The sequence below is a fragment of the Schistocerca americana genome, chromosome 1 (assembly GCF_021461395.2).
Source record: "Schistocerca americana isolate TAMUIC-IGC-003095 chromosome 1, iqSchAmer2.1, whole genome shotgun sequence".
Taxonomy (NCBI): Eukaryota; Metazoa; Arthropoda; class Insecta; order Orthoptera; family Acrididae; genus Schistocerca; species Schistocerca americana.
Window position 1 is genome coordinate 362,393,649 of NC_060119.1, and position 12,536 is coordinate 362,406,184.

Consider the following 12,536-nt stretch of genomic DNA (forward strand, 5'->3'; position numbering starts at 1 on the left):
CATGGAGAGCTCCATCAAACAAGTCTCAGGGCTGAAGACCACAACAACAACAACATGCCTATGTATTTGTGTCAGTTCCATATCAACACACCTAGTATATTTATTTATACAATACAATTTCTTTCATTTATGTAATATGTATGCAGGGCTTTGTTTTTATGTATGTTAGTTCTACATTAAAATACCTATGCTTATTAAACAATGTAAATGGCATTTGTTAATAAAGTATTTAGACTTCATACCATAATTTGTACATTCACTGATGACATCCATATAATGTATATTGTTTAAGTATGGATAAATAAATAAACAAATAAATAAATAATCATCCAGCACAGAAAATTATAGTATGTCACACTGGTGAATGGCTCGTCAAATAAATTGGCCAGAATGTGTTGATGGCCCAGACAACTGCTAGGTACTCTTTCATGGCTGTAGAATAGTTCATCTTGGATTTGGAAAGTACTCTAGAGGCATAAACTATCACCTTCTCCGTACACTCCTAAATTTGTACTAGAACTGCAATTATCCCATAACTGCTAGAGTCAGCATGAAGGTCTGTATCGCCATTCTCATGACACAACACTAAGACTGGAGAGGATGTTCGTGCTTCATTTAAATAAAGAAACACTTTTTTGCACCTATCCCCAGAAAAAGTTGATGTCTTCCTGCAGTAGATCTTGCAAGATATGGGACTTGGTACAGAAGTAATTTATGAATTGCTGGTAGTATGACCACAATCCAAGAAAACTTCTCACGTCACAAATGTGCTGAGGAGTTGGAAAATACGAGGGCAGTTCAATAAGTAATGCAACACATTTTTTTTCTCAGCCAATTTTGGTTGAAAAAACCGGAAATTTCTTGTGGAATATTTTCAAACATTCCCGCTTCGTCTCATATAGTTTCATTGACTTCCGACAGGTGGCAGTGCTGTACGGAGCTGTTAAAATGGCGTCTGTAACGGATGTGCGTTGCAAACAACGGGTAGTGATTGAGTTTCTTTTGGCGGAAAACCAGGGCATCTCAGATATTCATAGGCGCTTGCAGAATGTCTACAGTGATCTGGCAGTGGACAAAAGCACGGTGAGTTGTTGGGCAAAGCGTGTGTCATCATCGCCGCAAGGTCAAGCAAGACCTGATCTCCCGTGTGCGGGCCAGCCGTGCACAGCTGTGACTCCTGCAATGGCGGAGCGTGCGAACACACTCGTTCGAGATGATCGACGGATCACCATCAAACAACTCAGTGCTCAACTTGACATCTCTGTTGGTAGTGCTGTCACAATTGTTCACCAGTTGGGATATTCAAAGGTTTGTCCCCGCTGGGTCCCTCGTTGTGTAACCGAACACCATAAAGAGCAAAGGAGAACCATCTGTGCGGAATTGCTTGCTCATCATGTGGCTGAGGGTGACAATTTCTTGTCAAAGATTGTTACAGGCGATGAAACATGGGTTCATCACTTCGAACCTGAAACAAAACGGCAATCAATGGAGTGGCGCCACACCCACTCCCCTACCAAGAAAAAGTTTAAAGCCATACCCTAAGCCGGTAAAGTCATGGTTACAGTCTTCTGGGATGCTGAAGGGGTTATTCTGTTCGATGTCCTTCCCCATGGTCAAACGATCAACTCTGAAGTGTATTGTGCTACTCTTCAGAAATTGAAGAAACGACTTCAGCGTGTTCGTAGGCACAAAAATCTGAACGAACTTCTCCTTCTTCATGACAACGCAAGACCTCACACAAGTCTTCGCACCCCGAGAGGAGCTCACAAAACTTCAGTGGACTGTTCTTCCTCATGCACCCTACAGCCCCGATCTCACACTGTCGGATTTCCATATGTTTGGCCCAATGAAGGACGCAATCCGTGGGAGGCACTACGCAGATGATGAAGAAGTTATTGATGCAGTACGACGTTGGCTCCGACATCGACCAGTGGAATGGTACCGTGCAGGCATACAGGCCCTCATTTCAAGGTGGCGTAAGGCCGTAGCATTGAATGGAGATTACGTTGAAAAATAGTGTTGTGTAGCTAAAAGATTGGGGAATAACCTGGTGTATTTCAATGATGAATAAAACAACCCCTGTTTCAGAAAAAAAATGTGTTGCATTACTTATTGAACTGCCCTCGTATGTGACTGCTCTTATTTTTTCTGGATCAGGACAGACTCCATTGCCATTCACTAGATGCCCTAAGATTATTATTTCTTGGGCAACAAAGAGGGAGAGGCAGTTTCTGGGATTCAGGTGGATGCCTGCAGTCTGAATACACTTCAACACAGTTGTCAAGCAGCTTACATGTTCTTCACTGTGATGGTTGACATCTGGCAACACGGTAGTCCTAGAACACTTGTCTTCTTTCTCTACAGTAGCGTGCAAAGTGTTCAATGTGTTCACAGTAGAAACACAGCGGTATATTATGCTCTGTTCTCCAAATTTTTTTTTTATTTTTTTTTTTGGGGGGGGGGGGCATTATATTTGACAGAGTTGTTGGTTGTATGTCTTGGTCGGATGCTGGGTTGTCATTTGAGAGCTGCCACGTATCTCACATTCCGCTTAGTCTATTCTTCTTGCTGCGTCTGACTGGAGGTGGAGAATGGTGCAAAGTATTGATACACATCTTCTTCAATATTCTCTACCACCTCCTGACATAAGGGGTTGATTTTCATGGCTGCTACCCCTTGATAACTCGATCTCTGACAGTTGGCTGCCATAAACTGCTATACTACTACTATTACCATCTGGTGAATGTGAGAGGCAAAGTTGTGGTGGTTGTCAACAAACACCATAGGGACAACATTTGGTAGTCGGTCATACTTCTTTCATTTAGCCCCTGTCCACTACATTTGTCAGTGCACTGCCACCACCTGGTCAACAGCTCAGATGCTGCGATATCCTCTGCTAGAAGAGCCTGGTACGAATTCTGCAACTCCTCTCATCAAGTGTGAGATTTTGTCCGCTTCAGTTACATTTAGATCGAAAATGTGACACAGCACCAAAACATTCTGTATGTAACATTGTGTCATTTCCCCATGATGTTGCACTCTGTCCTTCAACTGTTATTTTGCAAAGCTGACCTGCTGCTGATTGTCTCAACAAATGTTTTCTTCAGTTTGGCCTGGAATTTGTTTCTGTTAACAAGTTTCTCTTTGTTATCCTCAAACTGGTGCTGGGCTGTGCCATCCAAGTAAAAGCAAACATTTGCTAAACACATAATGTCATCCCATCTATTGTATTTGGAGACTTGGTCAAATCCTTTGAATCATTTCATCCGGTCCTTACCAACATCTCTAGAAAATGCTGATGAATGCCTGATGTGCAGTTAACTTGTTGCTGTTTTGAAACCCAGTCGTCTCCTGAACCTTGGGAATGATTTATGGCTTGCATTCTGGTTCCTGTCTCTCTAGGCATTTACAGTACCTATTTGGAATCAAAGTGATGTTGATGTTTTTAAATACCCATCTCCTCCACCAAACGATGTCATGTCATAACCACAATCACGTCCAAATCCAAAAGCAGAGTCATTAATAAAGCCAACACTTGGCACTGAAAGCACATTTATTACAAACACCATCAAACAGATAGAACAGAACTAAACTTGTGGCACAGAGTTTCATTATTTATACAGACACAGAATATTCCAGAATATACAAGCATTACAAACCTAAGAAATGTTGAGAATCTTCCAGAATAATAAAACCTATATAAAAAAGAATTGACGGTGGTTGGGTTTGAAATAGTGACCCACAGTACCCCAGCCAGTGCCCATTCAGTGGGACCTACATTTAACATAAAACTCCATACCAGGCAGGAACTTCATTGTTTGCTGTTTTTCATATTAACAAACATTGCCTGAGGTACAAGATTTGATAAGTGATAGATAAAAATTCTAGGACTTACTGGGGACTGAACCCAGAGCTTTGGACTCATAGTCTGGCACTCAACTAATAAGCCAAACTATACTAACCTAATGGTCACAATCAACATATTAATTTCAGCTATAGCTCACTTATATCATTGTCTCATCAACTATTGTCCTATTTTTCATTCTAAGCTAAACGGTTAAGTCAAGGGACCACCAAATTTTTATACATCTGTGAGATGAATCACTGCTCCCCTGTTTAGTAGTTCCTCTACGGATTTTATTTTACAATATATAAAAAACTAACACTATGTTTGCAAGACCTATTTCAACACAAAAGAGCAATCTAGCAGGCAGAAAAACAAATTACATACATTTGAGTAATTTAAAAACACATAAGAGTATTTACTACCTGCCTCAATAGTGTTTCTTATATTCTTCACAAATTACAAGCATCGTATTTAGAAAATGATGTTCAAAATGCATGTACACGGAAAAACAGCAAACAATGAACAGACAGAAAACTTAACATTTAAGAAGCTGTAACAGTGTACAAACCTTCAGTACTTTGTCAAGCAGTGATTTCTGTTCACTGGTGGTTAGTCTCAATACGCACATAAATGCCAGAACTCTGATAGTTTCTTCTCCACATGACCACAACTCAACCAGCTTCTTCACTAATCCTTTCGTAACATTTGAAAAGTTGGTGACAAAAGGAATCATTTGATGGAGGTGCTTTAATAGTACAGAAAGTATATGTTCTGATGTTACAGCACTCAAAAACTGAAATATAAAACAAAACAAAATTTATTTTCCAATATAACAGTTGCTACAGTTCATATATGTAAGTGATCATTTAAGGCAATACATAAAAACTGCTCTTTTCTATTGCCACACCAGACTCATCAATGAGTGGCTGCACAGGAGCCTTCAACCTTCTTAGTGATTTTGCATAAGACCAAAACCAGAATTTTCTCAGATTCTTGACAAAATCTTCTGCTAAGGCATGATGTTAGAAGTATCTGAATGCTTCCCACATTAATCTTTTTATAGTTATATGAGTTTTTATTAACTTTTGCCTGTCAATTTTTCTACATTAATTTTGAACTAACAGTTGAACAATCTCTGCTTCCTCAAACAAATTTTGATATTAAACCATGGTGAGCCTTTCCGTTCTTAATCCCCTTACTTGGCAAGTCATAAGGTGTTTTTTCATTTTTCAGTGATTCATAACAATTTCTTATGTACAGGGACTGAAAAATGTAGCATATACTTCTGGCAAAATTTGCATCTACTTCCTGCAAAATTCATGTTTATTTTTGTCAAAATTCACTCCTATTTCCTTTGTTTTTAAATGGTTATATGCGCACGTTTAAAAGGTTGTCACACTACATCAGTGAAGACATACAAATTATTACTTCTTTGAAACTGACTGTTAGAAAAACGCTGAATGGGAAATTTTTGACTGGAATGTTTGCTTTTGCAAAAGCTTCAACACCTTTTTCTTCCGGAATGGTCTTTGTTTTTTTCATTTGGCTGTATTTGCACTTTCAAAAATGTTTGTTCTGTTGAAAAGCAGCAGCATTTTTCCACCATTTAAGTGAATGCTTCTCTGATAAAAGGTGTTTCTAGACATAATTATTTTGTCTTTTCCCACCCAATTTGAAAATTAAAAAAATCTGCAGACAACTAATTTTGATCTTTCGTGGACTTTCATGGCCCTAAGACCACTGCTTGGCAATGCTACAGATAGAATTGACAAGACACTTAGCACAGAAGTAGAACCGAACAAACAGCAACCCAATTTTAATGTTAGGGGAAGAATTTCAGCACCATCAAAAAGCGTCACAGATTTTATTTTCGAGTCGTTATAGTGCAGAGGACGGGCACTATAGGCTATAGTCACAGATGACCGCAAGCGTGAACGGACTAGAATTTCTGACCACCACAGGGGAAGGAGTGATGTGGGGAAATGACACCACTTCCATTTTGCTGGACAGCAGCCTACAGCAGAACTGATACATTGTTACAGGGACCACCGATCTGTTCTAATGTTGTAAGGGTCATAATCAAAATCCGTGACGGACCAGGATTAGTTGCTTCACTTATTTCAAAATAAGGAAAGAAAACGACCGGCACTGCACAACACAAAGTATTCCGGAATGGTTACCACGCAGTTGCTTGTTGAAATTAGCAGAGTATTGTTAACAATATAGTTCACGCCCGACCTCCAGCGGTATTCGCTGCAACTTCAGTTCAATCCGCCATCTAATTTGCCACATTAAAACTGTCTGCATTATACGGTCTTTTGAGCTTTAGCTAACAAACGAACATATGTGTTTCTTTCTTATAAAATGCTAGGTCCCATGGCTGAGTATTAAGTTGCATTACACAATGTGTATCTTAAACAGACCATTCAACAATCCAGATTTGACACAGCACCAGATCATTAAGCGTATCAATACATTGTTGTGTTAGTACAATTTATTTTGTAAGTAGGTTTCACATTATCTTTTCAAATTGGGCTTCACCAGATTATGTGCAATGCCAGTAACTGCTTATATTTTCGATACTGTAAGCAGAAAATTAAACTATTGCAAACTACCTCTGATAAACAGCACATCTGGATACAATGTCTATTAACTAATTTTGCATTTCTGCATTTTTTCATTTTAAGGTAGAATTCACATCTATTTCGCATTTATTGCAAAATGTGAATTTTTCCAGTTCCTACTTATATGGTGACAATTCTTGAACTATATGAAAAAAAAAATTAAATTTGTTACAAACTATGGTGCGCACACACTTTATTCAACATATAAATGTCTCTACAGATATTCGGATTTAGATTACGACATGTTCAGTATACCTGCCATCAATGGCGATGAGGTGGCAGAAATTTTGCATGACCCACTAAAGTGTTGGAACATCAATGCCATCAATGACCTCCAGAATAGCTGTTCTTACCTCAGTGATGGTTTTGGGGTTATTGCTGTACACCTTGTCTTTAATATAGCCCCATCAAAAAGGAATTGCATATGTTCAGATCCAGAGAATATAGCGGCCAATCGAGGCCTATGCCAATGGCCTCTGGGTACCCCAGAGCCAGAATGTGATCCCCAACATGCTCCTCCAGGACATCAAATGCTCTCCTGCTTCGATGGGGTCGAGCTTCGTCTAGTATGAACCGCATCTTGTTGAAATCAGCGTCACTTTGGATAATGGGGATGAAACCATCTTCCAAAACCTTCACATACTGTTCAGTAGTCATTGTGTCATCAAGGAATATCGCACCAATTATTCCGTGACTGGACACTGCACACCACACAGTCACCCATTGAGGGTGCAAATACTTCTCGGTTGTGAAATGCAGTTTCTCAGTCCCCCAAATGTGCCAATTTTGTTTATTGACGAACCCATCCAAATGAAAGTGGGCTTCGTTGGTAAACCAAACCATACTAACTCCCATCATGCCCGCAGCCAACCATGCAGTTTGAATTCCTAACCCAAACCGTTCAGAAGTTATGACGATTTTATTTCATATAGTTCAATAACTGTCACCCTTTATGTATGCCGCAGTGTACAACAGCTCAGCCCAAGTTCTCTTTGGTAAAATGCATCCTGGCAACTGGGACCATGCCATATCCAATACTGTCCTCTTGAAGATGATGTTTGGTTTGTGGGGAGCTCAACTGTGAGATCATCAGCACCCGTACAAAGTCCCAATGTTTACACAGTTAATCTAGACACTTTCATAAATGATGATGATATGATGAAGACAACACAAACACTCAGTCCCCAGGCAGATAAAATCCCCAACCCAGTCAGGAATCGAGCCTGGAACATCATGATCCAGAGGCAGCAACACTGGCCACTAGCCGTCCTCTTTAAGCATTCAGCTATAGGATTTTGCTGCGATGTATATGTCAGTCATTTCATGCCAAAGCCCTTCAGATTTACAGAACTGCAACCATTTCCCATAAGAGAATTCTAAGCCACTGTCAGTCAGGATTCTCTTCAAGTAGTTACTAGTTTACTTTCCATCTGAATCTTCCATTTCTTGAATGCTTCAAATATTCATCTTTATTTTTTAAGAAATGCTCAAATACATACCTGGTTGCATCACCATGATACTCATTAAATATCTTTTGCCTCCTAACTTGAAACGTGAATAAGTCCCATGAGATCACTAAAAACAAGTAATTAAGTGATTGCACATTTCTTCAAATTTTGTGATACAGTTTTCAGAAACATGATACAGTTTTCAGAAACATGATACAGTTTTCAGAAACAGTCTACATGTCGATATACTCATGAAACAGTCATCACATGGATTTATTTCACCTTTTTCACAGTATAATCCCAGAACTGCTTTCTTTTTGATCATGTTGTTGACTGTCGTCTTACTGGCATGCAGCATTCAACAATGGCCCATCTCTAGTGACTTAGTGTTAAATTTTTTAATCCTCAATATGTTTATTGACTTTCTTTCCTCTGCACATGGCTTTGTATTTATATAATATAAACGAACTTTTTGCTACGTTTTCATGAGCTCTCTTCCAGATTCATCTTAGATCTGGCAACACTCTTTAACGAAACTAATCCTTTTATTGTTTTCAGTGAGTGCCTCACAAATAAGATTGTGTGGCCGATCTCAGGCACAAGTAGTGTATTTTTAGCTATAAATTCTTTAGCCTAAACTTTGTTATTAATTATCATTGCATTTTCAACAGCATTCCCCACAGCTTCGGTTTTTCTGCTATCAGCTAAAGTTATGTTTCCAACTAAAATATTTTTATAAACAGTAGAAAAATACTTTTCATTTGGAACTGTGTGATGAGTTGCCCAAAATCCATTATTCAGTCATCATTTTCCAATGTAACTGTGCTGCAGAAAGCATTCATACTAAGAACACCTTGTTCCTTTAGCTCTCATAAACGTCTCCTTTTCATGGCAATTTCTGGAATTGTGACCAACTTTGTGACAATTATAACAAACAAAAGTACCCCTTTGTGTGGTTTCTTTCTTTGTTTGTTCCTATCCTTTGTCACATTTTACATAAGTGGCATTTTTTGGTACCTTGAATTACTAGAATTAGCTTTCAGGGACACTGCAGAATGTTTATAGGGTGTACATAAAGTCTGGGAACAATTTCAATTATTTATTGCACAAAAACTAAACATTGTACAGATATCATACATATTGCATTTTGAAGAGAAACTCTAAAAGTTTTTTTTTTTTTTTTACAAACATTCAATATGCACAACACACCGATTTGTTTGGACTCCTTAAGAATGTCTCTTGTACGTGCTCCACATTCACTTCACTCACACTGGGATGTTCACTTCTCTTTGCCGGGCACAAGCAACTGGTCGTAACGAATTTGTTGAACCAGTGGTAAATGGCCTTCCTTGGTGGTGGCTTCTTGGTTCTAAGCATGCACTTAACAGCTTTAGCACACTTGTGTTTGTCGAACTCCAACACACACAAAGCTCACTCCGCACCTGAACTCGCCATGTTTGCGGCTAGCGCTGACTGTCGGCAAATTACCAAACTATGCTGTGGCAGTATACATGGAAAAAAAAAACTTTCAGGGTTTCTATTCACAATGACATATGTATGATATATGTACAATGTTTGGTTCTTGTGCAATAAATAACTGAAAGTGTTCCCGGACTTTATGTACGTCCTGTATATTCATAACATCAACAACATCATCAGCAAGCAGTCTTTTAACCGTAGTACACTTAAAATCATTACCTGGCAAATTTCACAGAGCTGTAACTGTTGCATAACATTTGTGTGAAAGTCCAAGTAGATTAGACACTACTAGATCTCCATCTTCGATTTCATCACCAATATCCACTAGATCTGCTACAGTTTTATTTTTCAGCCCCAGATAATTTTCCACAGACTCATAGTCCTCCATTTTAGAGTCTTCCTGCTCAGTTGCACAGTGTGAAATTTGTTATCCATAGAGGTGTATAATTTTTGAAATTTTTTCCATACTATTTATGAGTTTGCATATTTGGTATAAGCACTTGCAGCTCATCGCATCTGGAAAGTACAGTTTTTGCTAGTACCTTACCTTGACATGATATATATGCCTTTTGATCAGCGACTGGCCCACCTTCATCAAGTTCCATCTCACAAGACTCAATTACAGTCCAAAAATCAGAATCTATTAGAATCATTTTCATTTGACTTGACCAGAAAGTGCAATTCACTCTACTTAGTTTCTCAATATGTTGTCTCTCTTCTCAGTCGTCTCTTTATATTTCACAAATCATTTTGCCATTGCTAAAAGAACACATTCTCTTTCCTGTGAAATTCACAAACGCAGTTCAGTGTCAATTAACATTTACCAAATTCATCATACAAAACTACTTCGTCGGTATCAATCAATGTTTCGTCATTGCCACAATTACAAGTTTTAGGTTGGCTAAATACAACTAAGCAGTTTTCTATTTTTTTCTACTAGCACTCCTGGACCCAAAACCATTGTCAAAGTAATATGAACAGTCATATTACACAAATTAATATTTATTGAAAGAAAAACTGTGTACATCATTAGAGCAGAGAAATTAAACTTCATTTTAATCGGTCAATAGGTTCTTGAATCTTTACTGTCTTTTTGAACAACAGCAATGTCAAAGATGGTCCAGTCACAAAAAAGGGACAAAATGAAGCAGCTCTTGTCCACTTGTTTAAGTCATGACAGATCTGATTGCTAAAACACATCCAAACTTTGTTTCCAGTCAGCAAAGAAGTATGCAATAGTTACACTCCTACAGTCGTAATCAGTATCAGAATGTAAAACATACACCACTTTCAGTATAAAAAACAGATCAGCAAGAAACTGTGTCACAAAATCTTAGCATCATTACAATGTTGGCCATCATTTGATACTTTAAACAAAAATTTTTTTGGATGTACTGCTCTATAAATTGTAGCAATTCTGAGAGAATGCTGCAGTCAGTCAGAAGTGAACTCAGTTTAGTAATACTTGTTTTGTAAATAAAGCCACCTTTCCTTGCTGCAACTTAATTTATTTTACCCATATGTGTTTCGCCTTTTTCTTGCTCTAAGGCTTGTTCAGAGGAATCTATAATGATACCATTTTGTTATTTTTATATTATCAAACAGTTCATGTCATGTTTTTATGTAAATAAGTAATTACTTACAGTCAGCTGTGATCTGCATTTCCTCTCATCTGGTCTGGAGGTCGCACTAAACCTTTATTTCCGACCAGACCAAATGAGAGGAAACACAGATCACAGCAAACTATACGTAATTACTTATTTACATAAGAAATGCAATGGGAACCGTTTGATAACCTAAAAATAACAAAACTGTATTGTTACAGATCCCACTGAATATGCCTTAGAGCAAGAAAAAGGTGAAACGTTTCTGGGGAAAAAAAATTAAGTTGCAGCAAGAAAAGGCAATTTTATTAACGAAAGAAGTATTTCTTTGCTTGCTGCAGAGGATGGCCAGGCAAACAAACTTGTCAGTTATAGTAGTCTGTTAGCATTTATCTATGATAGAAATGGCCAGATATTCACAAATTCCACAAAACAACTGCAAAAGGAAATACACACAAACCTTTAATAAATCTGCTAGGTAGCATTTGAGTGTAGTTTTAATCTTCACCCATTTCTTACATTTATGTGGAGGTATTCGTTTCCCAGGAGGTAACTGCAGAAAGCTTTTGATAGCAGGTTGTAGTTCAAGTACACATAACTGGACAACAGCATTGAAAACTGTAATAATATACAAACAAACAAAAATATAACTTGCAGAAATAACAGTGAGGGTAATTGAACAATGGAAAATCCAGGATGGAAAGTAACAATACCAGACTAGGAAAGTTGCTACTCACCATATAGCGGAGATGCTGAGTCCCAATAGGCACAACAAAAAGATTCACACAATCATAGCTTTTGGCCATTAAGGCCTTTATCAGCAGCAGACACACTCACACACACACACACACACACACACACACACACTCTCTCTCTCTCTCTCTCTCTCTCTCTCTCTCTCTCTCTCTCTCTCTCCTCACCCCCCCCCCCCCCCCCCCCTCTCACGCAAACGCAACTTGCACACATGCCTGCAGTCTCAGAGAGCTGAAACTACAATGGGGTAATTGAAAATTTATCATATTTACTTTCAAAATATAAATATGACAGTTACCTGAACTTCCTACAACTCTGAGTGATGGTGCTGTTTTATCCTCTTCTGCTGCCACTCTGTTTAGAGCACCATGAAATGCTTTCACAACACAACTTATTGTTGATGAAGTCCTAAAAAACAGAAACACAAACAGCGTTAATTAGCAGATTTTATAACTAAAATTTACATAAAAATTTGTTAATTTAAACACAGCCATTCAAGTACCTTCAGACTTTTGAAAAGCGTCTTATATGTTGCAAATACTCTGGATATTAGTGGCTGTGGATTGTCTACTCATTTATCATTTAATAAAGATTTGATTTAGACCCCCAGTGGACACATAAGAACATTTTCTCTCCTTACACAATGTCCAAGAGACTCTCAAGTTCTGGGTTTTGACACTAAAATGTGTGAACACTTTAACCTGCTACATTTATAGCTGTCGGTGTATGGCAAGTGACATAATAACAACAAAATAATCTGCTCCATTAAGACATGGTACGC

At 38.3% G+C, this 12,536-nt stretch overlaps 1 protein-coding gene across 1 annotated transcript in view; it reads right to left on the bottom strand.

Moving 5' to 3' along the window:
• LOC124622710 (nucleolar complex protein 2 homolog) overlaps positions 1–12,536 on the bottom strand; it is a 162,615-nt gene that overhangs the window by 109,294 nt on the left and 40,785 nt on the right. The window contains exons 4-6 of the mRNA XM_047148504.1: positions 12,054–12,163; positions 11,463–11,620; positions 4,416–4,640 (exon numbers count right to left, since the gene is read on the bottom strand). Coding sequence (XP_047004460.1) covers positions 4,416–4,640; positions 11,463–11,620; positions 12,054–12,163 — 493 coding nt within the window. The remainder of the gene's footprint in view (positions 1–4,415; positions 4,641–11,462; positions 11,621–12,053; positions 12,164–12,536) is intronic.